The sequence below is a fragment of the Heteronotia binoei genome, chromosome 3, assembly GCF_032191835.1.
Source record: "Heteronotia binoei isolate CCM8104 ecotype False Entrance Well chromosome 3, APGP_CSIRO_Hbin_v1, whole genome shotgun sequence".
NCBI classification, from domain to species: domain Eukaryota; kingdom Metazoa; phylum Chordata; class Lepidosauria; order Squamata; family Gekkonidae; genus Heteronotia; species Heteronotia binoei.
In genome coordinates this window covers 26,221,999-26,249,589 of record NC_083225.1, presented here as the reverse complement: position 1 = coordinate 26,249,589, position 27,591 = coordinate 26,221,999, and the positions used below count along the sequence as shown (strand labels likewise).

The following is a 27,591-nucleotide window of genomic DNA, read 5'->3' as shown; positions in this document are numbered from 1 at the left end:
GATCCCCAGCATTGCCTTTTTGATGGCCAGGGAACCTCCTCGTCCCTTTTTTAGCAGCGGAAAAAGCTGGTTGGATCTAACTAGGACTTTTTTTGTAGAAAAAGCCCAGCAGGAACTCATTTACATATTGGGTCACACCCCTGACATCACCATGGTTTTGCACTGGGCTCTATTGTGGAAAAAGTCCAGCGGGAACTAATTTGCATATTAGACCACACACCCTGATGCCAAGCCAGCTGGTGCTGCGTTCCTGCTCAAAAAAAAATCCCTGGATCTAACCCACAATATAGCAACTTCTGTATGACTTTAAAAGCCACCCCATGTGCTCATAGTTAAGAGGTCAGATCTGAACATGGGCCTTTCGGCATGACTTCTTAAGCCGCTTCGTGACATGAGGTCTCAGTTACTCTGACCAGAATCACAACGTGTTCTTTTTTTTCTGTATATAATTGGCCAAGAAGAAACACGGAGAATAATAGCTGAAACGATATTCATCTGGCTCGGAACACCTGAGCAACTCCTTAAAATAGCACCAGAAGAACGGTTGAAAGGTAGCCTAATTATTTTTTAGCCCTAACGAGCTCCTAAACAGTGCCTGCATTTAATCTGTAAATTACCCTTTCCCATATGGCAATTTTGACGCTATTTCCTGCTTCTTCATCTTGCACCCACGCGATAGGTGTTTAAAATCTTTACTGGGAGCAAGCTTTTGCAGATCTTATCGGTTCTTTTTAATTCTTAGACGCCAGCTTCTGAAACCCAATCTTCCCAGTATCTACTCTACTGTCAATTTTACTACAGGTAAAGTTGGGCATTTAGTGCGACTGTCATGAATAGGATTGTTAAAAAATAATCTGACAACTCAGTGCTGGCAAATTGCTATGTGGGATTGGGTGGAGGGATGGAGGTGCATGCAGGGCTTTTTTTGCAGCAGGAACTCCTTTGCATATTAGGACACACACCCCTGCCGTAGCCAATCCTGAAAGAGCTTACAGGGTTCCTCTTACAGGGACTACTGTAAGCTCTTGGTGGATTTGCTGCATCAGGGGAGTGCGGTCTAATATGCAAAGGAGTTCCTGCCACAAAAAAAAAGCCCTGAGTGCATGTATCACCTTCTGGAATAGTATCGGCAGCCAGAGTCAGGAGTTTCTGCCGCAGCAGCACCTATAACCCAACGGCCACTGAAACCGGCCTGCAATGTCCAACTGGTGAATTTCCAGCTGTGTTGAGATTCGAACTGGTGATAGGGTTGCCAAGTCCAATTCAAGAAATATCTGGGGACTTTGAGGGTGGAGCCAGGAGACTTTGGGGGTGGAGCCAGGAGACATTGGGGCGGAGCCAGGAACAAGAGTGTGACAAGCATAATTGAACTCCAAGAGAGTTCTGGCCATCACATTTAAAGGGACAGCACACCTTTTTAAATGTCTTCCTTCCATAGGAAATAATGAAGGATAAGGGCACCTTCTTTTGGGGCTTATAGAATTGGACCCCCTGGTCCAATCGTTTTGAAATTTGGGGGATACTTTGGGGAGAGGCACTAGATACTATATTGAAAATTTGGTGCCTCTACCTCAAAAAACAGCTCCCCCAGAGCCCCCGAAACCTCCAGATCAATTCCCCATTATACCCTATGAGAAGACGTTTCCCTCTCCACCCCCCTCCCCCCCCGCCCGTTTCTGGGAAATCTGATGCAGGGGACAGAACTCACTCACCTCCGGAGGTGCAAAGGCACATGGTCCTTTGGGGGCGTGGCTGGGCTCCCCTCCCTTCACCGGCCAGCTGACTGGGGCGGGAAGCAGCCTGAGAAAACGGAAGAGCTCTGGCTGCTGCGATCGGGGCTGGGTGCGAAGGGCTGCCGTTCTCCCCCTCCCCCCCCCCGCTTTCCCTTTTATGGCCAGCGGGAGGAGGAGGCTCCAAATCGGGGGTCTCCAGGCCTAGCGGGGGATTTGGGACCCCTAACTGGTGACCTCCTGAATCGCAGGTGGCCAGTGGTGTTCCTTCTAAGCCGAGTTTAGTGTGAGCTAGCTCAACGTTTTTTAGCCTCCGGCTCACACATTTTTCTCTTGGCTCCGGAAGGTTAGCCCTAGAGCCAACGAATTGATTCAGTAGCTCACAACTTGGATACCAGTAGCAATCACAAAGTAGAATTTTTGCTCACAAGATTCCACAGCTTAGAGGGAGCATGGGTGGGCAGCACTGCTGCATAACCAGTCCCAGCCGTGTACATGCAATACCACTGTGGTTATGTCATGTGAAAGAAAGCACGCTAGGAAAATACCATCACAATAGTATAAATATATAAAGATTTCTGTATTGCTTATTAATATAAAAATATAAGGTTGGTGGTAAACAACACTAAAGGCGATTCTACAAAAGTATATTCATGAAAATCATATAGTGCTTACAGACGCCAACAATCATTTCAGCAACGTGTGCACACAGACATCAAAATGTCAGATTGTGTTAGGTCAACCATGGTTTCCTCCTGGGCATCCTTCTTCTAATTTTAAAATATGGAGGCAAAAAATAAAATTCTCAGGCTTACAGACATCAGTACACTAGGCCATTTATGTTCACATAAACAACTGAAATCCAAGTTAAAAATTAAGATGCCATGGTACGAATATCACCAAGTTCACGATACTCGAAATAAAACAATTCCTGTGATACCAGCAACAAATCAACTAAATAAGTTTGAAAAACTCATGAAAGAGGAAAACGCAAACATGAGGGGGGTAATTTCTATAATATATTGTTTATTGAATCAGAAAGAGTGGTCACACAATACTTCTCAGCAAAACTCATGGCAAAAAGATTGCGCTTTACAGCTTACAGAAGAGCAGCGGTCAAGACTTTGGGTCTCACCACCGTTTAAATCAAAATCTGCCATTTTTAAACCACAACACTACAAAATTGTTTCCCGTTGGTATTTAACTCCATTCTCTCTCTACAGGGTGAAGTTAAATCCAAATCCTTTTTGTTGGAAGGGTTGTGGGGAAGCAGGAACGTTTTTGCGTTGTTGGTGGCCTTGTCCGAAGATCCAAACCTTTTGGAATTCTATAATAGAAGATCGAGGTTATAATAAATGACTCTATCCCTCGCTCCCCAGAATCTATCCTTTTAAACTTTTGGCCACACAACAAATTCACTCCTCTCAAAGCTGAACTTAAAGTGGAACTTATCTCCCTACTAATATTACCAGGAAAAATCTTACTAGCTAAACATTGGGAAATGGTAAAAATTCCCTCCCTTACTTTGTGGTTTCAAAAAATATGGGACATTGTGATTCAGGATAAAATTGCTTCACAAATTTTATTAAGTGAGAACCCTACGGCAGGGGATACATTTTTGGAAAAATTGTTCACCTTTTTTTTTAACACGTCAATGAAAAAATCTTCAAAATAGAATTGAATGCCAAGAAAATACTTGGACTTTATCTTATATTAACATAATTTGTATAACTATTGACTTACTCCTTTTGGCTAATGCTAGACTGTATTTAGGTTCATATGTTTATTTGATTTAGATTTTGTTGATATGCCTTCTGTATTACCAAATTCTTTCTTAATATCTGTTCATTTGCTATTTTATATTATTTGTATGTTGACAAAGCTAAAATTTTGAAAAATAATAATAAAAATTTAAGTTGTTTTTTTTTTTAAGTCAGGTTGTGTACTAATACTTCTTTGCATATTAGGACACGCACCCCTGCTGTAGCCAATCCTGAAAGAGCTTACAAGGTTCCTCTTACAGGGACTAGTGTAAGCTCTCGGTGGATTGGCAACATGAGGGGAGTGCGGCCTAATATGCAATGGAGTTCCTTCTACCAATAAGGTAAATATAATATTTCCACAATAGCCAACTCTGAATATAGAACAGCAGAAAAACTCACTGTGCCAAGACAAAAAAATGCTCATACAAACAAGATAGCAGTTTTAAAGACCCATTCTAGATATTGCGGTGTTTCAATTAATCTTCATCAGTTGCAATTTCCATCTGGCTAACTGCTTGCCAGCTGCTTCTTTTGGAACCAGATCACAGACAAAAAGTTCACTGCATAATAAAGACAGAATCCTCAGGTTCTCAGGTTATGTCAGCACAAGCCATTTTTTAGGGATTGCAGTGTCAGTTATATGAGAACCAGTTTGGTGTAGTGGTTAAGTGCGCGGACTCTTATCTGGGAGAACCAGGTTTGATTCCCCACTCCTCCACTTGCACCTGCTGGAATGGCCTTGGGTCAGCCATTGCTCTCACAGAGCTTGTCCTTGAAAGGGCAGCTTCTGTGAGAGCTCTCTCAGCCCCACCCACCTCACAGGGTGTCTGTTGTGGAGGGAGAAGATATAGGAGATTGAAAGCCCCACTGAGTCTCTGATTCAGAGAGAAGAGTGGGGTATAAATCTGCAATTCTTGTTCTTCTTTTATATGCAATTTTGGAAGGTGTGTGCTTTGGTCTTATGTCTGAAGCCGCTTTCCCGTGTGACCTCCTTCCCTTTTGCTTCCTGTGCTGCCCATCAAAGATACCCTTTCTTTGTCGCTCTGGCCTCATTCTTCTTTTTATCTTTGCCATCCCAGTTTTGCTTAAGCCAGATTAGTCCACAGAGACCGATATGCTCTGTATTGTTTCTTTACTGCGCTTGGCTTTACAAGATCATTGGCAGTGAGGGAGGAAGCCAAGAAATACACAATGCTTCAAGCAGTCATCTGCACAATAGCCTGGAGAGAATGACTGTTTTGGATAAGATTGCCAATTCCAATTCAAGAAATATCTGGGGATTTTGGGGGTGGAGCCAGAAGATTTTGGGGGTGGAGCCAGGAGCAAGGTTGTGACAAACATAATTGAACTCCAAAGGAAGTTCTGGCCATCACATTTAAAGGAACCGCACACCTTTTATATGCCTTCCCTCCATTGGAAATAATGAAGGATAGGGGCACCTTCTTTGGGGGCTCATGGAATAGGACCCCCTGGTCCAATCTTTTTGAAACTTAGAGGGTGTTTTGAGGAGAGGCATTGGATACTATGCTGCAAATTTGGTGCCTCTACCTCAAAACACATCCCCTCCAGAGTGCCAGATACCTGCAGATCAATTCTCCTTTATGCCTTATGGGAATCGGTCTCCATAGGGAATAATGGAGTGCCCAGCAGACGTTTCCTCCCCTGCCCCCACTTTCTGATAATCCTAAAGTGAGGGAGGGCCCCTAAACCGGGAGATCCCCTGCCCCCACCTGGGGATTGGCAATCCTAGCTTTGGAAGATGGACTGTATGACTGTATACTGCTCTGAGGTCCTTCTCTCCCCAAACTTTGCCCTCCTCAGGCCCCACGCCCAAATTTCCAGGAATTTTTGAACCCAGAGCTGGCAACCCTCTGACTCAAATCTAGTGCTTCCACCACAGACCAACATGACTATGCTCCTGAAACCCAGTTTTTCGGGTACTCTTTCCTTTTGTCTTGGGTTGTTTTCAGATTGCAGATTTTATAAATAGCACTACAGTCAAAATTGTAGTTGGGTGGAGTTATACATGTTCCACATCTCACATCAAAAATGACCGCAAGTGCTAAAGGACGCACAGAGGCGTGATTTCAAAGCTGTGGCATTCACAATGAGTGTTAAACCTGAGGTTAAGGATTAGTAAATTAGTTACCTTGGAAACATATTTTAGTTTCCCAGGATGATGCAAACAAACCCAAAGTGATTCATTCAGACACACAGAACCCAAAACAAAACAGAAAAGTGTTTCTAAATTAGTTTAGATGGGGTGTCAAACATATGGCTTGTGGGACAGAACCAGCCCATCAGGGCTTGTATCCAGCCCACAAGCAACTGGTGTGAGGGAAGGAAGGCAGGAGGCTGCTGGGAGAGGGGTGAATGGGCAACTGGTGTGAGGGAGGGAAGGCAGGAGGCTGCTGGGAGAGGGGTGAATGGGCACACGCAGTGAGGTGTGTGTGGTTGAATCTGTCAAGAAATAAAAAGGAAATGGCTACAAGGGAGAGGCTAAGAGGCTGAGGTAAAATAGGAAGGGAATAGCAACAAAAGTGGAGTAAAAGGAAGTGCAGTGTTTTTCCCGTCCCGCCTCCTCTGACCACAGCTCAACAAGGATTGGTAAAACCACTGGATGGGGGGTGGAGCCAAAAAGCCAATGCTGCCACCACTATCAACCAGCTTCACTTTTTTTTCAAATGGTGACTGCGAAGGGGGTTAGTGAGTGTGGGCACGTGGTCTGCCAATGAAGAAATGAAGCAAGTTGGGGAGAAAGGAGATCAATACATGGATTGGGAAGCAACTAGGCTGTCTTGTGCATGCCACTCTGAGGGGAAAGATGTCCTGGTCTTGGAAGCCTGTGGAGGGGCAAAGGGACACTGCCGTCGCCACTACATGTCTTAACAGCCCCAGAACTGGGAGGCATATTGAGTGTTGGAGCAGGTACAGGATGGTGACCTCCCTTTGCCCCCTATCTTTTCTCAATAAATGAGGGAAAAGGAGTCACGGGAGTCACATGATAAAGATTTCCATCTGTCTATTTTATATGTTTTGGTTATTTTTCCCTTTTTTGTGTGTGTGCCTTTTTTTTAGGAAGTTTGTCAAAGTTCAGTGAAATTCTTACAGTGGATTTGAACAATGAAGTCCAGAAGTAATTTTTTTTTTGGGGGGGGGGGGGTGGTAAAAGCCAAATGGACCCAGAGCAGTTTCAGGAGGCTCTGTGGGATCTGATGCCTCCTGGCGGGTCATTGAACGAGTTAGTGGAGGCCTGGCACTTCCGGTTCTCCACCGCCATAGATGACATCACTCCCTGGCACCTTCTTCGTTGTCGCACCAAAGCTGCCCCTTGGTATGCCGTGGAGCTGCTGAGGATGAAACGGCAACTTAGATGGCTAGAGTGTGGCAACATGCTCGTGATGAAGAGTCAAGAACGTCTTATAGAACATTTATGAAGGTCTATGAAGGAGCCGTGAAGTCCGCTAAGAAAGAGTTCTATGAGGCCTCCATAGAGTCTGCGAAGTCGCGCCCAGCCCAACTTTTTAGAGTAATTCGGTCATTAACAGTCTTGCCATCAGGCAATCAAAATGGTAGAGAATTGGATATTGGCTCTGAGGCTTTTGCGGCATATTTCACAGATAAAATCCTGACTCTCCACCAGGACCTACCTGCCACGATTTATAAGTACATGAGCTGGAAGCCCCTTGGCTGTCTTCTGGTCCTATATTGGACTGCTTCAGCAGGCTCTTACCGGAGGATGTGGACAGAATCCTGGCTGCAGTGAAGCCTACCACTTGCCCCCTGGATCCCTGTCCTTCCTGGTTGGTGAAAGCCAGCCGGGATGGTATCAGGGACTCCCTGGGTGATATTGTCAACTGGTCCCTTTCAACAGGGACCCAGAGAAACTGAAGGAGGCAGTGGTTCGTCCCCTTTTGAAAAAACCATCATTAGACCTTGGGGTCTTGGCCAACTACCGCCCAGTTTCAAATTTACCGTTTCTGGGTAAGGTAGTTGAGAAAGCGGTGGTGGAGCAGTTACAGGTTTTCCCGGATAAGACATTCGCCTTGGACCCATTCCAGTCTGGCTTTTGCCCTGGCTATGGGACGGAGACTGTCCTAGTCACTCTCACAGATGACCTAAGACGGCACCTGGATCAAGGCAGGTCAGCACTGCTGATACTTCTCGATCTGTCAGCAGCATTTGACACAGTCGATTACGACCTTATGACCCACTGCCTCGCCATCGCCGGAGTTCGGGGGGTGGCCTTACAATGGTTTTTCTCCTTTCTCCAGGGACGGGGACAAAGGGTGGTGCTTGGCGAGCAGACTTCCTTGTGGCATCCACTTATATGTGGAGTGCCGCAGGGAGCCATTCTCTCGCCTAACCCTAACAACTATATGCGCCCCCTTGCCCAGATTGCCCGAGGTTTTGGGATGGGTTGCCACCAGTATGCTGATGACACCCAGCTCTATCTATTGATGAGTGGCCGGCCAGTCGCCGCCCCTGACCAGTTGTCTGAGGCATCGGAAGCCGTGGCTGGGTGGTTACAACAGAGTCGGCTGAAATTGAATCCAGCTAAGGTGGAGATCCTGTACCTGAGTCGGGGTGGGGTGGGTATCGGCAACGAGCTTCCAGTTTTGGACGGTGCCCCATTGGTGCTAGCCCAACAGGTGAAGAGCTTAGGAGTGACCTTGGATGCCTCCCTTTCCATGGAGGCCCAGATCATGATGGCTGCCAGGTCTGCCTTTTGTTATCTTCGGCAGATCAGGCAGCTAGCAACATATCTATCCCCCCAGGACCTGGCTACAGTGATCCATGCAATGGTCACTTCCAGACTAGACTACTGTAATTCTGTGCTAGGAAATGGAATAAAAGCTGCCATGATGTGAAACAGCTAGGCTGGGCAATATGTGATGACATGGTAATCTGAGCGCGGAATAGAAATGTACTAAAATAAATAAATAAAATAAAGAGCACAATGCAATTTAGAGGTTCCAGAGCCTTTAAATAAAACTGCAATTAACAACCGTCTCTTTCTCCTTCCCCTGCTCACAATGTGTCCGCCTTGTTTAGCTTGCATGTTGCGGGCAGGAATCGCTGCCTCCTTTGTACCGTGCCTGGTTGACTTTAGTGCTTTGGAAATAATTGGAAATAGATTAATAACAATGCAGGAGTCCTGGAAGTGTTATCCTTTTTTTTTTCATGTGGGCAGAGGGTTATTGGAACAAGACACACCGTTAAGCGGGAACAGGTCAAGGAAGGGAGTTCATTAGCGTGCACCCAAGCATGGAGAGGAGAAAGAAACAGCTGCTCAAGGAGGCACCTGTGGGCAGGAAACTCAGCAACTGCACCTGCAGAGATCCACAACCAAGCCTCTTGCCCACTGGAATGAAAACAATGGCATTCAAAGACCGAAAGATGTATTTTATAGGGTTTCCAATTCTGGGTTTGGAAATTCCTGGAGATTTGGGAGGTACAGCCTAGGGAGGGTGGGATTTCGGACAGAGTGGGACCCTCATCAGGGAAGAAGAAGAAGAAAAAGATTATGATGATGAAGAAGAAGATATTGGATTTATATCCCACCCTATACTCTGGATCTCAGAGTCTCAGAGCGGTCACAATCTTTTTTATCTCTCCCCCCACAACAGACATCCTGTGAGGTAGATGGATCTGAGAGAGCTTTTACAGCAGCTGCCCTTTCAAGGACAACTCTGCGAGAGCTATGGCTGACCCAAGGTCATTCCAGCAGCTGCAAGTGGAGGAGTGGGGAATCAAACCCGGTTCTCCCAGATAAGAGTCTGCGCACTTAAAAACGACACCAATACTACTGAATCCACCCTTCAAAGCAACCACTTTCCCCGGGTGAACTGATCTGTTTAGTCTGGAGATTTGTTATAATTCCAGATCTCCAAGACTCACCTGCAGGCTTGCAACTCTCACACTGAATGTGGACCAAACCCTGGGGTTCCCCTTCCCTTCTTTAGACACAGAACCCCAAATCCCACCACGTGAAGCTGCCATTTTGCTACTCAGCAAATTCTGCCTGCAATTTCTTTAACCTGCAGTTCTATGCACAGTTACTGTAAGTCCATCAATTTCGATGGCAGGATCTTGCCAGCTTTTCCACTGGCAAATGACTATGGAAGAGTCTGCATTGAGGATCATGAGCAAGAAAAGGTGGTAGGAGCCAAACCACTGGGCTAAGGTTGCTGTAACGGCACAGAACTGTATTAAATCCTTTTGAATGTTTTTTGAACAATCTCCATTTTTAACCACCCTGGTGTACTGTACATGTCACCCAGCATTTTTCAGCCAAGGAAATAATTTTATGAGGCCTTAACCCTTAGGAAGTGTATGTACTTTTAAACTATTTGCATGCCTTTGGGGAGCTATCCAATGGTCAACAAAAATGGATCATCTGTAGATGAAGAAGATGATATTGGATTTATATCCCACCCTCCACTCCGAAGAGTCTCAGAGCGGCTCACAATCTCCTTTACCTTCCTCCCCCACAACAGACACCCTGTGAGGTGGGTGGGGCTGAGAGGGCTCTCACAGCAGCTGCCCTTTCAAGGACAACCTCTGCCAGAGCTTTGGCTGACTCAAGGCCATTCCAGCAGGTGCGAGTGGAGGAGTGGGGAATCAAACCCGGTTCTCCCAGATAAGAGTCCGCACACTTAACCACTACACACAGCTAAAAAAAATCCCATATTGCAACAATGGAAAAATAAAAACCCACTCACGGTAAATCAATAGATTGAGGAATTTAGACTTCTATCAATATTTGAATGCCCGGCATACAGCTTACAATTGCATATGGACTTATTTTTATATATTTGGAAACTATTTATAGAAACCTATGTGTAGATCCTCTACCACTGTTGTTAAATTTTTGTTTTTACTTTATAAGTTTCTTTCCTTATCTTTAAAAAAAATCTTATTTAGTCGCTGGGTTTTAATTTTTTCCCTTGTTATTTTTGTTTGAAGGGGGGGAAAGCTACTAAATTCTGGAAGTATTTTCCTTTTCAGTATCCAAGAATCCAAACAAACAGGATTAGATACACAAGGTAGCTTCAGGTGGGTAGCCATGTTGCTCTGAAGCAACAGAACAAAGTTTGAATCCAGCGGCACCTTTAAGACCAACAAAGTTTAATTCTGGGTAAGAGCTTTCATCCGCATCTGCACAAAAGTTTATACCCAGAATTGAACTTTGTTGGACTTAAAGGTGCCTCTGGATTCAAACTTTGTTCTACATACACAAGGGTTAACGTTTCAGCCCTGCATTAATGATTCTGATTTTTTTTTGGTCAACTGCACTTCCCCCCTACACACCGCATACCCTTCCACCCAAACTCTTGTCTTTTTAAGGGGCAAGGAAGAGTTTGATGTGGCCCAACCATGAAACAGAAAGAACCAATCCCTGAACAGCAGGCATGACGACCCTAATCTGTTTATTCTGGCTAAAGAACAAACAATACTGTCATCCGGCATTTAATTTATGGAACGAGAAATAGTTGCTTGTGATTTTTTTTTTAACCCCTGTAAAAGAAGGCTGTCGGTGATAGATTGTCTTTCAGCCATGACAAGCAAAATAGTCTCTGCAGAACTCTGGGTTCTTCAACCCAATATGGGACTGATGGGCGACCCAATCCAGTCTGGGACACCTCAATTAAGTAATCTCAAGGTGGAACGAGTCACTTTCTGTAATGGAATCGCAGAAATACTCTGTTGTTGCTAGGATTGCCGGGTCCAATTCAAGAAATATCTGGGGACTTTGGGGGTGGAGCCAGGAAACTTTGGGGTGGAGTCAGGAGCAAGGTTGTGATAAGCACAATTGAACTCCGAAGGGAGTTCTGGCCATTGCATTTAAAGGGACTGCACACCTTTTAAATGCTTTCCCTCCATTGGAAATAATGAAGGATGGGAGCACCTTCTTTTGGGGCTCAAAGAATTCGACCCCCTGCTCCAATCTTTTTGAAACATTGAGGGTATTTTGAGAAGCATTGGATGCTATGCTGAGAATTTGGTCCCTTTACCTAAAAAAAACAGCTCTCCCAGAGCCCCAGATAGATTCCATTATATCCTATGGGAGCCGGTCTCCAAAGGGAATAATGGAATGCCCTGCAGACGTTTCCCTCCCCGCTCCCCAATTTCTGATGACCCTGAAGCAGGGAGAGGGCCTCCAAAACAGGAATCCCCTGCCCCCACCTGGGGATTGGCAACTCTAGTTGTTGTCTGGGTCATTAATGGCCCCTGTAGTCAGCTCTATGGCCAAAAGGGGGCAAGATCCTGATGCCAGCCAGGCTTTCATTTTGTATGCTCACAGCTTTGGCCTTGACAATGGATTCAGCTTTGGGCTGCAGTGCTTTAACTGACTGGCTTCTGAATAATCTGTGGAAAGATAAACTAAAGCAGGGGTGGCTCAACTTGCTTACTGTATGAGCCACATAGACTAAACGTCAGATGTTTGAGAGCTGCAAGAAAAGGAAGGAAGGAAAATACGGTAGATGGGGGAGAGGGGGAGAGAGGTGCAAAGAAACCAACTTTAACCTTTAATGCATTCTCCAAGTTGCTGGCTGGCTTGGATTGGTGAAGTGATTTAAAGAGAGAAATGCCTTTTCCAAGTTGGCCAATGGGGAGATGGGGGCTTCAAGAGCCACACAATGTGTGTGGAAGAGCCACAGTTTGGCCACCCCTGAACTAATGCAAGAGAGGGTATCTTCACAGGTTGCTGGAATGCAATACTGTTGCTCAAGCTTGGCTATATATGCTCTTCCCACTACCACCATCAGGGAAGAGCTGTGGCTCAGTGATAAGAGTACCACCCTGGCATGCAGAAGGTCCCAGGTTCCAGGCTCAGCGTCTCCAGTTAAAAGGCAGTCGGTTATGTCAAAGACCTCTCTGACAATACTGACCTTAGGTTTGACTCAGAATGGCTGTGCTCACACACACTAATTAATGCACTTTCAATACAGATGCAATGCACTTTCCACCTGGATTTTACTGTGTGAACTGGCAAAATCCAGTTGGAAAGTGCATTGATGGTGGATTGAAGGTGCATTATTTAGTGTGTGTGAGATCACAGCCTATAAGGCAGATTCATGTGTTTCTCTCTGGTTTTGCAGGTTTTTGTAATGTTTCCAAAACCTGACAAACCCGTTTTAGCAGATGCAATTAATGGACAAGGCGAAATGTGTCTGCAATCTGGGCAACAATGTCTTTGTCATGCCTCCTTTAACACACCGGAATCCCTACCAACCTAAGCCTTTTCCAGAGTAGGCCTTTTGCATATGCATTCTGTAGGATTTACTCCCCAAAGTAAACTTAAAATGTTTTATAGGCTTTTAATTAATTTCCTACCATTCTGCTTGTGTTTAACTAGGCTACTTGTTTTCTCCTGTTGCATATATTTTGTGACCTGCTTTCAGGATGGACAAAAGCAAGTACTTCTTTATTCAAAGAGCAATTAAATAGTGGAATTCGCTTTCAATTAGGTCAGAATACTCCCTCTTAGGATTGCCAAATCTAACTCAGAAAATATCTGGGGACTTTGGGGGTGGAGCCAGGAGATTTTCACATTCCCAAAAATAAATAAGTAAAAACACAGCAGTGCGGTTTCCCTGAATACAGTCTTCATTTCCTCAGCCCCCAAGCAGCTGCAGGTCTCCTGTATACTCTCTCTCTCTCTCACTCACACACACACACACACACACACTGAGCAGCCAAAATAAACAGTTTGCAATCCCACGTTTGTGTGGTCTCATTGGGGCAATTTACGAGTTGATGAAGTTCCAAGTTCTTCAGACTAACACACGGAAACCAAAGGTTCAAGTTTACCCTTTACTATGCATACAACCTCTGAACAGAATGTAAGACAAACAGAGGGTGTGGGCTGCTTTCACAGCTACTGGGAGTAGCCATGTTGTTCTGCTGGCTCACCCCACCCCCATTCAGCCTGGCCTCTACAGACTTAAAGGCACACACACCATCTAAAAATGAAACCTTTCCAAGTGTCTTCTTAAGCCTTCTAAAGTGGAAAGGCACATGGTGGCTGTTGGGGCGGGGTTTCCCCCCACCGGCCAGCTGACTGGGGGGCAGGAAGGAGCCTGCAAAAGTAGGAGATCCCTTGCTGGGACCTGGAAATCAGCAAGCCTACCCTCTAAGCTGTGAAGTCTTGTAAGCAAAAATTCTACTTTGTGAGCTCCTGGCATTAAAGTTCTGAGCTACTGCATAAATTAGCCTGCTCTGGGGCCATTTTTCCAGAGCTAAGACAAAAATGTGTGAGCCAGAGGTTAAAAAACTGTGAGCTAGCTCACACTAACTCAGCTTAGAGGGAACACTGGTAGTCGGCTCCATGTTGGGAAATACCTGGAGATGTGGGGGATGGAGACTGAGGGGGTCGAGTCTGAGGAGGGGAGGGGTATAATGCCATAGAGTCCACCTTCCAAATTCTTTTCAGGGGTGGCCAATAGTAGCTCTCCAGATGTTTTTTGCCTACAACTCCCATCAGCCCCAGCCATTGGCAATGCTGGCTAGGGCTGATGAGAGTTGTAGGCAAAAAAAATCTGGAGAGCTACCCTTGGCCACCCCTGCTTTAGGTGAACTGATCTGTCACCTGGAGATCAGTAGTAATCCCAGGCGGTGTCCAGCCACCACCTGAAGTTTTACAGAAAGAGATGGCTATACAGAAAAGTGATATTGTAACAAAAGGAAAAAACTATAAAAGTAACAACTGTTGATACAAGTCTTGGCTTGCTAGTCTATATTTTGAAACAAACCATTTATTATCAGTATTATTGACAGAAAAACACGACACACTACATGCCGGATTTTAACAACATTGGCAAAATTTATTTATTTATTTAATAGGCTTATATTCCGCCTTTTCCCGTAAATGGGCTCAAGGCAGATCACAACTTATAAAAATAACAATAAAAACCTACACATAAAAAGTTAAAACACCAATTTAAAATTAACAGTACAAAAAATAAATAAAATGCACCACCGGTGGTCAGGGCACAGCATATCAGTAACCAGTTGTAGGCCCACCTTAAACGATGGTAATAACAATAGGATAGCACTGTAATAAGCATGATCTCACCACAAGGGAGGCCCAATGCTGGAATAATAGGACGCCCGCTGCCTCAACCACAGGCCCGGCGGAACAGCTCCGTCCTGCAGACCCTACGGAATTACAAAAAAAGTTGATGTTACAGCAGCAGCAGCAGCAATGGCTTGCCTAGGTCACTATCCATTTCATTCGCCTTCTTCAGGCTGCAGTGCACTAGGTAAAGCTGTAAATATGCAAGTAAAAACTATAACAATTATATGAACCAAAAACCTCAGAAGGGTTACAATTCTGAAAACTGGAAAATATTCTCACCCTTCAATTCAATTCAATTCAAATTTATTTTTATATCCCGCCCTCCCCCGCAAAAGGCGGTCTCAGGGCGGCTCACAGACATGGAAACCGTGATTTAAATAAAATACAATACAATGTAAACACAAATTTTAAAATACAGTTCAAATACACAAATTAGTTAAAATAAATAAAAACAGATGTTATAAGGTGCTATAAAATTACAATCAAACATAAGATGGCTAGATGGTTACAGGTCAATTCTAATTTCAATTTAGCCAGGTTCTACCTCAAAAGCCAGCTGGAAAAGATAGGTTTTGCAAGCCCTGCGGAATTGATTCAGGTCCCGCAGGGCTCGCATCGTTTCTGGAAGTTGGTTCCACCATCGAGGGGCCATTGCTGAAAAAGCTTGCTCCCTAGTTGTCTTCAGTCTAGCTTCTCTTGGCCCAGGGATTTGTAAAAGGTTTTGAGAGCTAGATCTCAGTGCTCTCTGGGGGACATATGGGGAGAGGCGGTCCCTAAGGTAGGCAGGTCCTCGGCCATTCAGTAATGGAATGCCCAGTATTTCCTTCAAATTTATATTTAGACACTTTCCAGCTTTTACAATAGTTGTATAGACAGTTGCAGTTGGAGCTAAAAATAAATAAAAATCTTAGTATTCATATCCTGATGTAATACATTCAAACCCCTACTAAGAGCTGGCTAGCAGGGAGATCCCTGTCCCCAAAGAGCTCCATTGGCGGCCAACATGCCCAGCATGATGACGACACCCGGAAGTGATGTCATCATGCAGAGGATGCTCTAGCATTTGGGTTAAAAACTCTATGATACCACAGAAACATCCCCCACCGGGAGATTTGCCTTAGGAGTCTGTGGGGCTGTGGGAGTGGGGGGGCAGGCACAGCTTCACTCAACCTAGTATCTCGCTTTGAAGTCATTCAGTTGCAAACCATCTTGCTGTAACTTGCCTGTGCAAAGGAACGTATGCCTCTGACCATGTGCAAAATGTCTTTTATCCAACTATGAATAACCACAATCAGGCTCCTGTCTTTTACCCAACAATGAATAACCACACTTCTTCCAACCCCTTCCTCCTAAAAGAAGAAGAATCTGGGAATTAGGGCATAATGTTTGGGCAGATTTAAACTTGAGAATCTTTCACAACAGAAAAAAAGAATAACTTTACTACAAAGGTCAAAAGGCTGATGAGGCCAAAAACAAAAAACAAAGCCCACCCAGACGATCCTATCACTTATCACCAGGGCTTTTTTTAATAGCAGGAACACAGTTCCAGCTGGCTTGGCGTCAGGGTGTGTGGCCTAACATGCAAATGAGGTCCTTCTGGGCTTTTTTTACACAAACATCCCAATGCAAAACAATGGTGGTTTCAGTGGGTGTGGCCTAGCATGCAAATGAGCCCGTTGGCTTTTTTTACAAAAGCCCTGCACAAAACAATAGTGATGTCAGAGGGTGTGGCCTAACAAGCAAATGAGTTCCTGTTAGGCTTTTTCGACAAAAGCCCTGTGCGAAACAAGAGTGATGTCAGGGGGTGTGGCCTATTACGCAAATGAGTTCCTGCTGGGCTTTTTCTTCAAAAAGAAGAAAAAGAAGATCTATGGGAAGCTCAAAATAATTCTGCCCCAAGAACAGACCATTATCTGAATGTGAAGACTGGAAGCACTCTTCACATGCACAGAGCACTTTCCTCTCACTACACCAGAATGACTCATTGTTGCTTGGTTAGCTGCCTTGAGACTAAGGAGGTGAAGCAAGATAAAAATAGTTTCATTCAATAAATGTCAACCTGGTATCAGGTTAGGAGGAAGCGATCCGTAGGTAGATGCAACTTGGGAATCTCCCATTTCAGTAATTAAGGCGCTGATTAATTGCTGTTTTCCCCCATCCAGCCACTCCTAGCTTTCTCAGTGCTGGTTTGAACACTGCCCTGCAGCATCTTTTGAGAGGAGAACGTAAGTCCTGTAATTATATCAACAACGAGCTCTTGGTATGATCATAAGCAAATCACTTTTCCCTGAATTAGCTGGTGGTTTGCTATACTGCAGATATATGGCAGGTTGTCATGACTATCCCACAAACAAACGGGAGATGAGAGGCAGTGATTGGCACCAAAAGCTCTATCACATTTTACATTTAGCTCATGGCTAATTTTCATGTGATTTTTAAAGAGATTGGATTTATGATCCACCCTCCACTTTGCAATCTCTTTCCCTTCCTCTTCTAACAACACACACCCTGTGAGGTAGGTGGAGCTGAGAAAGTTATGAGAGAACTGCGCTTGAGAGAACTGTGACTGGCTTAAGGTCACCCAGCAGGTGCATGTGGAGGCGTGGAGAATCAAACCCAGGTCTCCCAGATTGAAGTCTACTGCTCTTAACCACTACATCAGACATTTTTTTTTTAAAGCTACTCTAAAAAACAAAACTTTCTGTGGGCTGAAAAATGCACATCTCTTCAAAGCCACAGGAACGCAGAATCAGCTGGCTTGGGGGCGAGGGGTGTGGCCTAATATGCAAATGAGTCCCTGCTGGGCTGGTTCTACAAAAGAGCCCTACTTAAAGGTACCACTGGACTGAAGCGTGCATGTACACTGTTGTGTATGTGAACTAAGGGTGTGCACATTTAATGGTGTCCCTGCCTGGCTCACTGGAGCCTGTAGGACTGAGCTTGGGGACTCGGGAACAATGGGCGGTAGGATCCAAATCCCAACTGCCCTGTGCCAATCATGGCCCCCTGCTGGTTTGAATGATCCAATGGCGTCTTTGCACGGGAACCTTGAGGTGCATATAGTTGGCTCCGTTGCCCCAGTTCTCCAGTCTTAGAGTTCAGTCCCCACCATGCTGTACCTGCAAAAGAGCTTTGATCACTGCAACCTCGTCTCGCCATGCATCAAACCCACTATATTATATACAAGAAAACTAATATCCAGAATGTAACTTCGTTGGTCTTAAAGGCGCTACTGGGCACAACCTTTACGTGTCTACTGACCTTGAATTCAACTTCGTTGGCCTTGTGAGTCCAAGAGCAGACTGACCAGGTGACTCCATATGGGGGGGGGGAGGTTCCATGACTCCTCTCCCCGCCCCTAAGCCGGCTGCCTGCCTAGGGTTGCCAATACCCAGGTGGGGGCAGGAGATCCCCCGGTTTGGAGGCCCTCCCCCCACTTCAAGGTCATCAGAAAGCAGGAATATCTGCTGGGCATTCCATTATTCCCTATGGAGACTGGTTCTCATAGGGTATAATGGAGAATTGATCCACGGGTATCTGTGGCTCTGGGAGAGCTGTTTTTTGAGATAGAGGCACCAAATTTTCAGTGTAGCATCCAGTGCCTCTCCCCAAAGTACCCTTCAAGTTTCAAAAGGATTCGACCAGGAAGTCCAATTCTCCGAGCTCCCAAAGAAGGTGCCCCCATCCTTCATTATTTCCAGTGGCGTGAAGGCATTTAAAAGCTGTGCAGTCCCTTTAAATGTGATGGCCAGAACTCCCTCGCTTATGCTTGTCACACCCTTGCTCCTGGCTCCACCCCCCAGTGTCTCCTGGCTCCGCCCGCAAAGCCCCCAGATAATTCTTGAATTGGACCTGGTGATACTATTTCCAACCCAGACTTGGCATCCTTATTTGCTGGCCTTGCTGGTCAAAGAGCTGCCAAGACCGAGCTTGCCGGACCAACCGGGCGTCTCAATGTGGCGAAGGGGGGAGGTTCCCTGACTCCTCTCCCCGCCCCCAAGCCGGCAGCCCGCCCTTCCAGGCCTCCTCCTCCACCACCACCTTCACCACGCGCCTTCAGGGCGCAGGAGCACGGCCGGAGCGCCTGGTGCTTTCTGCCCGCCTGTGACCAGCTTGGGGCCGGGCCGGCCGGGCTGGCTCCTCCCTCCCTCCTCCTCCTCCTCCTCCCCGGGAGGATGCTGCGCGGGTGGGGTCTCCTCTCCCGCAGGGCCACGGCCGGCCAGCTGCGCAAAGAGGAGGCGACGGCGGCGGCTGGCTGGTGCGCTCTCGCCGGACTCCCGCGTTCCCAGCCATGGCCGCCGGCACGGCCGAGCTCGTCGCCTTCCTGCTGGTCATCTCGGGCTGGGTGCTGGTGTCGTCCACGCTGCCCACCGACTACTGGAAGGTGTCCTCCATCGACGGCACGGTCATCACCACCGCCACCTTCTGGGCCAACCTCTGGAAGACCTGCGTGACCGACTCCACCGGCGTCTCCAACTGCAAGGACTTCCCCTCCATGCTGGCGCTCGACGGTCTGCATCGCAACGCGCGGTTTCCCAACCCCACCCCCTCGGCTTGCCCATGTGCTTTTGCAGGGCCTGGGCGGGGGAGGAGGGGTAGAGCCGGATCCTTACTTGGGAGTAAGCCTGCTGAGCTCAGTGGGACTTCTTTCCAAGTAAACGCGCGTTAAGCATGATGGAGCTGCAAAGGCAGCAGCATTTAGATTGGGCGGGGGGGGGCGGCGAGGAAGGGGAGAGATTCATAAGACGAGATGGGCATTCGTCTGCCAACTAAAATCCAAAGATTTGAATTAGGGAGAGAATTCTTATTTGAAGGAATAAACACACACGCAGCTATGATTTCCTTCCTCTCTGCCTTGGTTTTTGCTGAGCTTGTGGTCTATAAGTTGCCTAACACCTTGGGGTGACAGCTGGTTTGAGATAGGGATGTGCACAAAAATTGACATTTTACGCACAGGCAAAAATGTAAAGTGCCAGTAAGGGAAAAAAATCAGTGCCTGAGTTGATCCTCCCCTCCCCTCCCCTTGCATTCTTCTCCGGATATTTCTAAGAACATTTTGGCCAGTCTTTGGAGTTTACTAACTAACCAGAACTAGTGAACAAAATATTTGTTCCTAAAAAAAAGAAATGATCTGGTTCCTGATAACACTCTGTGAATGGCATACACCACTTGTGCAGAACAGTTTAGCTGCCATCACTTGGACCAGATTTCTTTCTCCTAAAAAGCTAGTTTTGAAATAGATCCCACTGTCTTGCCTGTGATTGCTTGGGACTCCAAAGGCACACTGGAACAGATTCCAGCTTGAAGTGTGTCCCGTTCTGCTTGGATGAATAAAGGTATAGACATGTTTAAAAATCCTGGAATGCAGCGTTTTTGGTATGATTCTCCCCCTCCTCCCACACAGCATATGTGGCTGATAAGTTTATCACAGAGGACATCTACCTGTTGGAACAAATGTATTCCTGAGAAACAGAGGTCTAATCCATCACAGGGATGTTTGTCTCTAGCTTTTCTCAATGCATCTGCAGGTAGATGTGTGCATGCACACAAAAGCCAGAATTAAACTTCAATGATCTTAAAGGTGCCACTGGACTCAAACTTTGTACCTGAAACACACTTTCTTTTGCAAATGTCCGGAACTCTCCCAACCCCACCTGTTGCATGGCCAAACCCTAGCTCCTTATTCATCAAGAAGCAGGTGTTCTCTAGAGTTACCAACCTCCAGGTGGGGCCTGGTGACCTCCCAGAATTAGAGCTGATCTCCAGGCAACAGAGATCAGTTCCCCTGGAGAAAATGGCTGTTTTGGAGAGTGAACTCTATGACATTATTCCCCATTGAGGTCCTGCTCCTCCCACGCCCCTCCCTTCTCAGGCTCCGCCCCTCAAATCCCCAGGTTTTTCCAACCCAGAGTTGGCACCCCTAGTGTCTTCACATGAATGTGTAGCTGCCTTAGTTTCTTGATCTGTCAAGGTCAGTTTTGTCCATTCTTGCTGGCAGCGGCTGTCTTGGGTATTGGTTGTTCACTACCCCCTGCCAACTGAAGATGCTGGAGATTGAACCTCAGACCTTCTGCAGGCAAAGCAGATGCTTTGCCACTTGAGCCATTGCCCCTCGCTAGCCACGGATCGTAAGTAGGATCAAGTTGCACTCCCCTCGTCTGTAGGCGTATGCATGCATACAAAAGCTTACATTCTGAATAAAACTTTGCTGGTCTTAAAGGTGCAACTGGACTCCTACTTGTACTATTTCAGAGCAACACAATTGCCCACTTGGATCTAGCCACAGTTCTGTCCAACATACATTCTGCTATCTCTGCTCCCCTGCCTGGCTTTGTGTCTGTTATTTGCTGGAAAGAGGTCGCCAAGTGTAGCTGAAGCATTTTGCCATTGCGCAGGACTTAGTTCTGGGTCCCCTTCTCGCTGTATAGAAGCAGGGAGTTATTGCATCCATGCCGGATCCTGATTTGTACAAAGGTATGCCATGCACGAGTTCTTTATTTGCTAGAACAAAGTTTGTGTCTGGCGGCACATTAAAGCTTTTACCCAGAAATAAACTTTTGTTGGTCTTAAAGGAGCCACTGGGCTCAAATTTCGCTGCATTGCTTCAGTCCATCACAGCTACCACCTGAATCTTCGTTATTCTCTGACACTCCCTGCCCCCTGCAAACTATTCATGTTATTTTGCAGTGCTTGGAAACCAGCCTCTTATTTGACCAAGAACGTCTATCTGCTTCCCTTAATAGCTTTTAACTCAATGTAGTGCTTTCCTGTTGATGTGAACATTCTACAGTGGTTTGTACTGAACTGAGTCTGATCCTATGCCTATTTCCCTGAAAGTAATCCCACAGGGTTTAGTGGGATTTACTTGCAGGTAAGTGTGCATAGGATTACATGCTTACTGGTAGATTATTATTATTAGTTTATTTATATTCCGCCCATTCCCCCATAGGGGCTTAGGGCAGAGTCCAACATAATAAAATCACAGCATAATAATAAAAAACCCATTACAATATTCAATACAACACAATAGTCCAACAGAGCAATATGATAAGATGGCGTAGCAGGACAGTGCAGCAAATCAACGCCGTAGGATAGTACAGTAGTGGAGGCCAACCGATCTAACGGATAGATGCCCGCCACCTCACTCAAAGACCTGGCAGAACAGCTCTGCTTTACAAGCCCTACGAAAGGCTAGCGAGCCAGGTAGGCCCTGGATCTCCATAGGGAGCTGATTCTACCAGGTTGGGGCCAGGATCGAGAAGGACCTGGCCCTGGTAGAGGCAAGGCGGGCATCTCTTGGGCCGGGGACAGTCAGCCTATCTTGGGAGGCTGAACGAACCGACCTCCGGGGCATATACAGGAAGAGACAACTTTGGTCTAAAGCAGTAGAACAAAGTAGGAGTCAAGTGGCACCTTTAAGACAACAAAGTTTTATTCAGAATGTAAGCTTTCGTATGCATGCATGCTTCTTCAGACGAGGGAATGGGGTACAGTGATCAGAACTACATATAGCTGCTGGGTTAAGAGTGTAAACTGATACAAAGATAGGATCAGTGGCAAAACTGTAATAAATTGGAAGACCATTTGGTCTGGATAGCATTTGCGTGGGAAACCAATAAAAGGTAATAAAAGTTGCCTGTTAATTGCTCTTGCAATAAGTCTAGGTCATAGGCCCTGTTGAATTAGGTGGGGTTTGCTTCCTAGTAAACGTGCAATTATCCTATTATGTATTAACTTCAGAATCAGTCTCTTTAAGTTTGCATAAGAAGGAACTGGCACTTTTACTTGGAGCCAAAAGTTTGCAATTGTAGTGGAACTGAACACTGCAGCCTCCTCTACCTACCGGGGTGTGTGTGTGTCACATTGATGGAAGTACGTACGGTAATAGTCCATTGTGAAAACAGCTGTGTGCATGTTTCCCCTGAATCAAACCTTGCTCTTGGTTTTAGCAAAATGTTTTGGAAGTGGGCCTGGGTTCCCCGCCTGGCACGGTTGGGCATCTGTCAGGGCCCAGATGCTGGCAGGGGACCCACCACTGATTGAACTTCCTGATGCCAGACGTGTCACTGCAGGGCAGCCAGCTGGCAAGGCAGGGAAGAGCTGCGGCCAGTCCCACCCCACTGTGCTATCTGCCCGGGCTCCTGGCCTGCCTTTACAGCGGTGATGTCATCTGATTCCTTGCTCACCTGGACAGCTGATGGGAAGGCAGGAGCAGTGAAGAGGAGACTGGGCAAGACGGGAAGGGGCTCTCTCTTCCACCAGTGTTCTGCTCCCTTGCCTGGCTGCCATCTTCTCCTTTTTGTAGTAGGGAATGAAGCCTCAAGAGCTGCTGGGTTTATGGAGGATGGGCAGATCTAGATTCCAGTCCCTGCTGTTTTCAAGGGGCTCACCAGGAATGTCTCGTTTGCAGCCCCGATCCCAAACTGGAGCCAGCACTGGTCTGAGTTAACTGTTGTTTGGAAGAAAGTGTTATGTGTTGGGGGAGATTGTTCACCTTTTTCCGTGGAAGAGCTTTGGGGTGGTTTTGCTTCTTAAAGACAGTCTTCTGCTGTAGGAGTGAATAGCCAATCAGCTGGTACAGCAACTGCTTCAGGGCTAAGAGAGCCAGTTTGGTGCAGTAGTTAAGTGTGTGGACTCTCTTATCTGGGAGAACCGCATTTGATTCCCCACTCCTCCACTTGCAGCTGCTGGAATGGCCTTGAGTCAGCCATAGCTATTGCAGAGCTGTCCTTGAAAGAGCAGCTTCTGTGAGAGCTCTCTCAGCTCCACCCACCTCACAGCGTGTCTGTTGTGGCAGAAGAGATAAAGGAGATTGTAAGCCGCTCTGAGACTTTGCTTCAGAGAGAAGGTGGGGTATAAATCTGTGGTTGTCGTCTTCTTTGTTGGAAGGAACAGTTCAGTTTTTCTAGTGCAAGGGTGACCAAACTTGCTTAACAGAAGAGCCAAATAGAAGTTCAAGAGCCACAAGACAGGGAGGGGGGAAGGAAGGAAGATGGGGAGGGAGGGAGAGGCAGAAAGAAAGCAACTTTAGCTTTAAATTAATTCTCCAAGTGTCTAGCTGGCTTGGATTGGAGAATTGATTTAAAAAGACAAATTCCTTCTCCTAGCCAGCTGACAGGGCAGTGGGGGCTTTGAGAGCCACACAATAGGTGTGAAAGAGCCACATGTGGCTCCCGAGCCACAGTTTGGCCACCGCTGTTCTTGATAGAAATGAGCAAATGGAACTGACGCAAGTCTTCCAAGTGTTAGAAAAGAGAAGGACTGGCTGCTGTCTCCTGTCTCAGACTTCAGGAGGTCACAATAGATTCAGTTAGGTAGACAGGTCCTTTGCATCCACACCCATCCTAGTTAGCTAAGTTAGATCCTATCTCTGTCTCTCATCTATATTGACTATAATAGAGTTTCAGATAATGAACTCTTTATTAGTTTTGAATCTGACCACTGGCTCTGTGTAACTTTGTAAGTCTGCTAGCACGCTGAGTACCAAGGTGTTGCTGCGTGTAAATGCTTTGTGCACTCTGCTACATTGATAGTGATTCCTGGCTGTACTAAAACCAGAGAATCCAACACAAGGTGCCTAAGGCCAAGTGTCACAAAGATCAAAGTTTCTCTTGCCGGCACAGTAGTGATGCCTAGGCAGGAAAATGGATATGTTTTGAGTGTCGTCTGATCTTTTGAGGGAGGGGAAGTTGATCGCACAATCGCCCTCTTTTATGATATAAAAGGATGCAGTATACTTTGAGTGGGAAAATATTTGTGCATTTGTGGAGGTAAAGAATCAGGCTGGTTGGCTAAAAGGAATAGAAAATTAAAGGAATAGAAAATTAAGCATTGGGGAGGGACGGTGGCTCAGTGGTAGAGCATCTGCTTGGGAAGCAGAAGGTCCCAGGTTCAATCCCTGGCATCTCCAAAAAAGGGTCCAGGCAAATACTGATTCAGTATAAGGCAGCTTCATATGTTCATATGTTCAAGCATATTAGTCAAAGGTACAATCTCAGCAGGTGCCATTAGTTAATCCATTTGTCTAACCACCAGGGCAAGGGGAACACTTCTCACCTCCTTCGTTTTCTCCTCCTAACAGCCCTGTGAGGTAGGGTGAGTGTGACTTGCCCAAGATCACTCAGTTCGCTTCACGGCAGTACTGTTTGAACATGGGCTTGCCTGATCCGAATCCAAAACCCTCTTAACCATAGCATCCTGGACACGTTTAGCTCTGCTAAGAAAATCAGTGAGACTTAATTTTGGTGCAGTTGTCCGCCAGCCCTAATCCCCAAAGGCTTCGTGTATTTAAAAATCAAAAGCATCATTTAATGCGTTAAATAAAAATCTGTAACAAGCATAAGCAGACCCACATCCGAGTCCCAGAGGTGAAATCGCTGCCCCATTTGGCTCCATTCCAGCTGAATCCTGGCTTTGAAATCCAGCAGCAGTATTATTGGGTGCGGATTTTTTTAATTCCCACAGTCTGCGGGGGGTGAGGAGGAGTAATTACATTGCTTGACCCACAGAATCTATAAAGGAAACAGTATTTTTCTTATCACCAGTGGTGCCGTTAAGGAATTTCAGACTCTGGCTGGCACAGTCATAAAGGTGGGGGCCCTTAGATGGTAATATGCAGGGGGGGGGGTTGTAGGAAAAACCCAGCAGGAATTAATTTGCATATTAGGCCACACCCCGATGCCAAGCCAGCCAGAACTGCGTTCCTGCTCAAAAAAAAAAAGAAACAAACAAACCCTGGTAAAATGTTATTAAAAAGGTAAAGGTAGTCCCCTGTGCAAGCACCAGTCGTTTTCGACTCTGGGGTGATGTTGCTTTCACAACGTTTTCACGGCAGCCTTTTTACGGGGTGGTTTGTCATTGCCTTCCCCAGTCATCTACACTTTCCCCCCAGCAAGCTGGGTACTCATTTTATCGACCTCGGAAGGATGGAAGGCTGGGTCAACCTGGAGGCTACCTGAACCAGCTTCCACTGGGATCGAACCAGGTCGTGAGCAGAGGGCTCCGACTTGCAGTACTGCAGCTTTACCACTCTGCGCCACGGAGCTCTTAATGTTATTAGCCAAATGCAAAGCACCAAAAGAGCATTCACTTAGCGCATCTCTTTGTACTGTACCATCTCCGCAGATCAGCATGTAGGGTACACAGGTGGACTTGAATCTGATAGATGCAGGTTGGGATCCCTGCTCTTCCATGGAGGCTTTTTGGATGACCTGGGACCAGTAGTTTACTCTCAGACAGACCTACCACACGGGTTTTGTGAAGATAAAACAGGAAAGAAGGCCAGTGTAAGCTGATTTGAGTGCCCATTGGGGAGAAAGACAAAATACAAATGAAATAAATAATCTGATTCTAAGCATCATTACTCAGCGGTAAGGTCTACTGAGTTGGTAGGTTTTTCTTCTCAAGCAGGGGTGGCCAAACTTGCTTAACATAAAGGCTACACAGAATAAATGTCAGATGTTTGAGAGCCACAAGACATGAACATCAGATATTTGAGAGCCACAAGACAGGAAGGGAGGGAAGGGTGGAAAGAAAGCAACTTTAAATACATTCTCCAATCCCCCGGCTGGCTTGACTTGGAGAAGTGATTTAAAGAAACAGATGCCTTCTCCAAGCCAGCCAGTGGGGGCTTCAAGAACCACACAATGTGTGTGAAAGAGCCACATGTGACTCCTGAGCTACAGTTTGGCCACCCCTGTTCTGAAGGAAGTTTACACGCAGGGCCAAATAACCAAGAACACCCACCTTTCACAGACAAAAAAGATACTAGAGAGAGACAGAATACACAAAGCTAGAAGGTTATTTCCCTGCCGCCTCCTACCCAGCTCCCTCCCTGGGGACTGGCAGAGTCTGCCTTCAGAAAGCTAAGTACTTGGTTGTGTTTGGGCACTCTTGCTGCTTGCACATGATTATGATTGTCTCTATAGCTCTCACTGCCACTTTGAATGTGGAGATGTTCACAGCAGCAATGGAGCATCCACACAACAGTTTTCCTTGTGCTTTCCTTGTCTTAGACCCCTGCAGCCACCATTTCTCCACCTGAGAACTTTTTAAAAAGCCTCAGGGATCACAGTATTGTTCACAATCTGTCACAACAACATACTAGTTTCCAGTGGTCATTTTAAAAAGCCTCTAGCCCTTTTCATTGCAGAATTATAATGGGAAATGTGCAGCAGGCACACTTTTTCCCTTATGATCCTACAACCAAAAAGGCTAGAGACTTACTTTTGCTGGAAGAAAATGAAAGCAGGAAACTAGTATGTTGTTTCAAAAGCGCTTGTGGGGGGTGGCTGCAGGGGCTGAAGCAAGGGAAATGACATCACTGAGACCGGGATTTGCAAAAATGCACACCTTCTTACCCACAAGATGTTCAAAGGCACTTTCCTGTCAAAAGACAAAGTTGTGGAAAGATCACAGCAAAGCAAGAGAAAACACCAAAGCAGGATGAAGAGAGGATGACGTTGTATGGATGCTCCTGAAAATGGCACTGCTGTACAGACGACAGGATGGAGCAAGGGTCCATGTGGAAACAGCCTGTTTGGGGAAGCCACCTGTGTTTAACTTGAAAGAGAGCTGAGATTGGTTGTGGCTTCCAGTGAACATATGTACAGGGGTGAGATGCTTTTATTGAGTATGTAAATAGCTATAAAAATAATGTGTTGAATATATGAAGCTGCCTTATATTGACTCAGACCTTCGGCCCATCAAAGTCAGTATTGTCTACTCAGACTGGCAGTGGCTCTCCAGGGTCTCCAGCTGAGGTTTTTCATGCCTACTTGCCTGGACCCTTCTTTAGTGGGAGATGCCGGGGATTGAACCTGGGACCTTCTGCTTACCAGGCTCTACCACTGAGCCACCATCCCTCACCAAAATTGAATTCCTTCCTCCCTGTGCAGTTTTCAAGGCAAGAGACATTCAGAGGTGGTTTGCCATTGCCTGCCTCTGTGTAGCAACCCTGGGTTTCCCTGGTGATCTGCCATCCAAAATACTAACGAGGGCCAGCCCTGCTTAG

The 27,591-nt window shown here is 46.2% G+C and overlaps 1 protein-coding gene across 2 annotated transcripts in view; it reads left to right on the top strand.

The window, feature by feature from the left end:
• CLDN10 (claudin 10) overlaps positions 1–27,591 on the top strand; it is a 105,966-nt gene that overhangs the window by 49,787 nt on the left and 28,588 nt on the right. Inside the window, exon 1 of one of the 2 annotated variants that reach the window (XM_060233614.1) lies at positions 18,664–19,090. The exons of the other annotated variant lie outside the window; for it this stretch is intronic. Coding sequence (XP_060089597.1) covers positions 18,871–19,090 — 220 coding nt within the window. The 5' untranslated portion in view covers positions 18,664–18,870. Of the gene's footprint in view, positions 1–18,663; positions 19,091–27,591 lie in introns of those variants that run through there. 2 annotated transcript variants of the gene reach the window in all.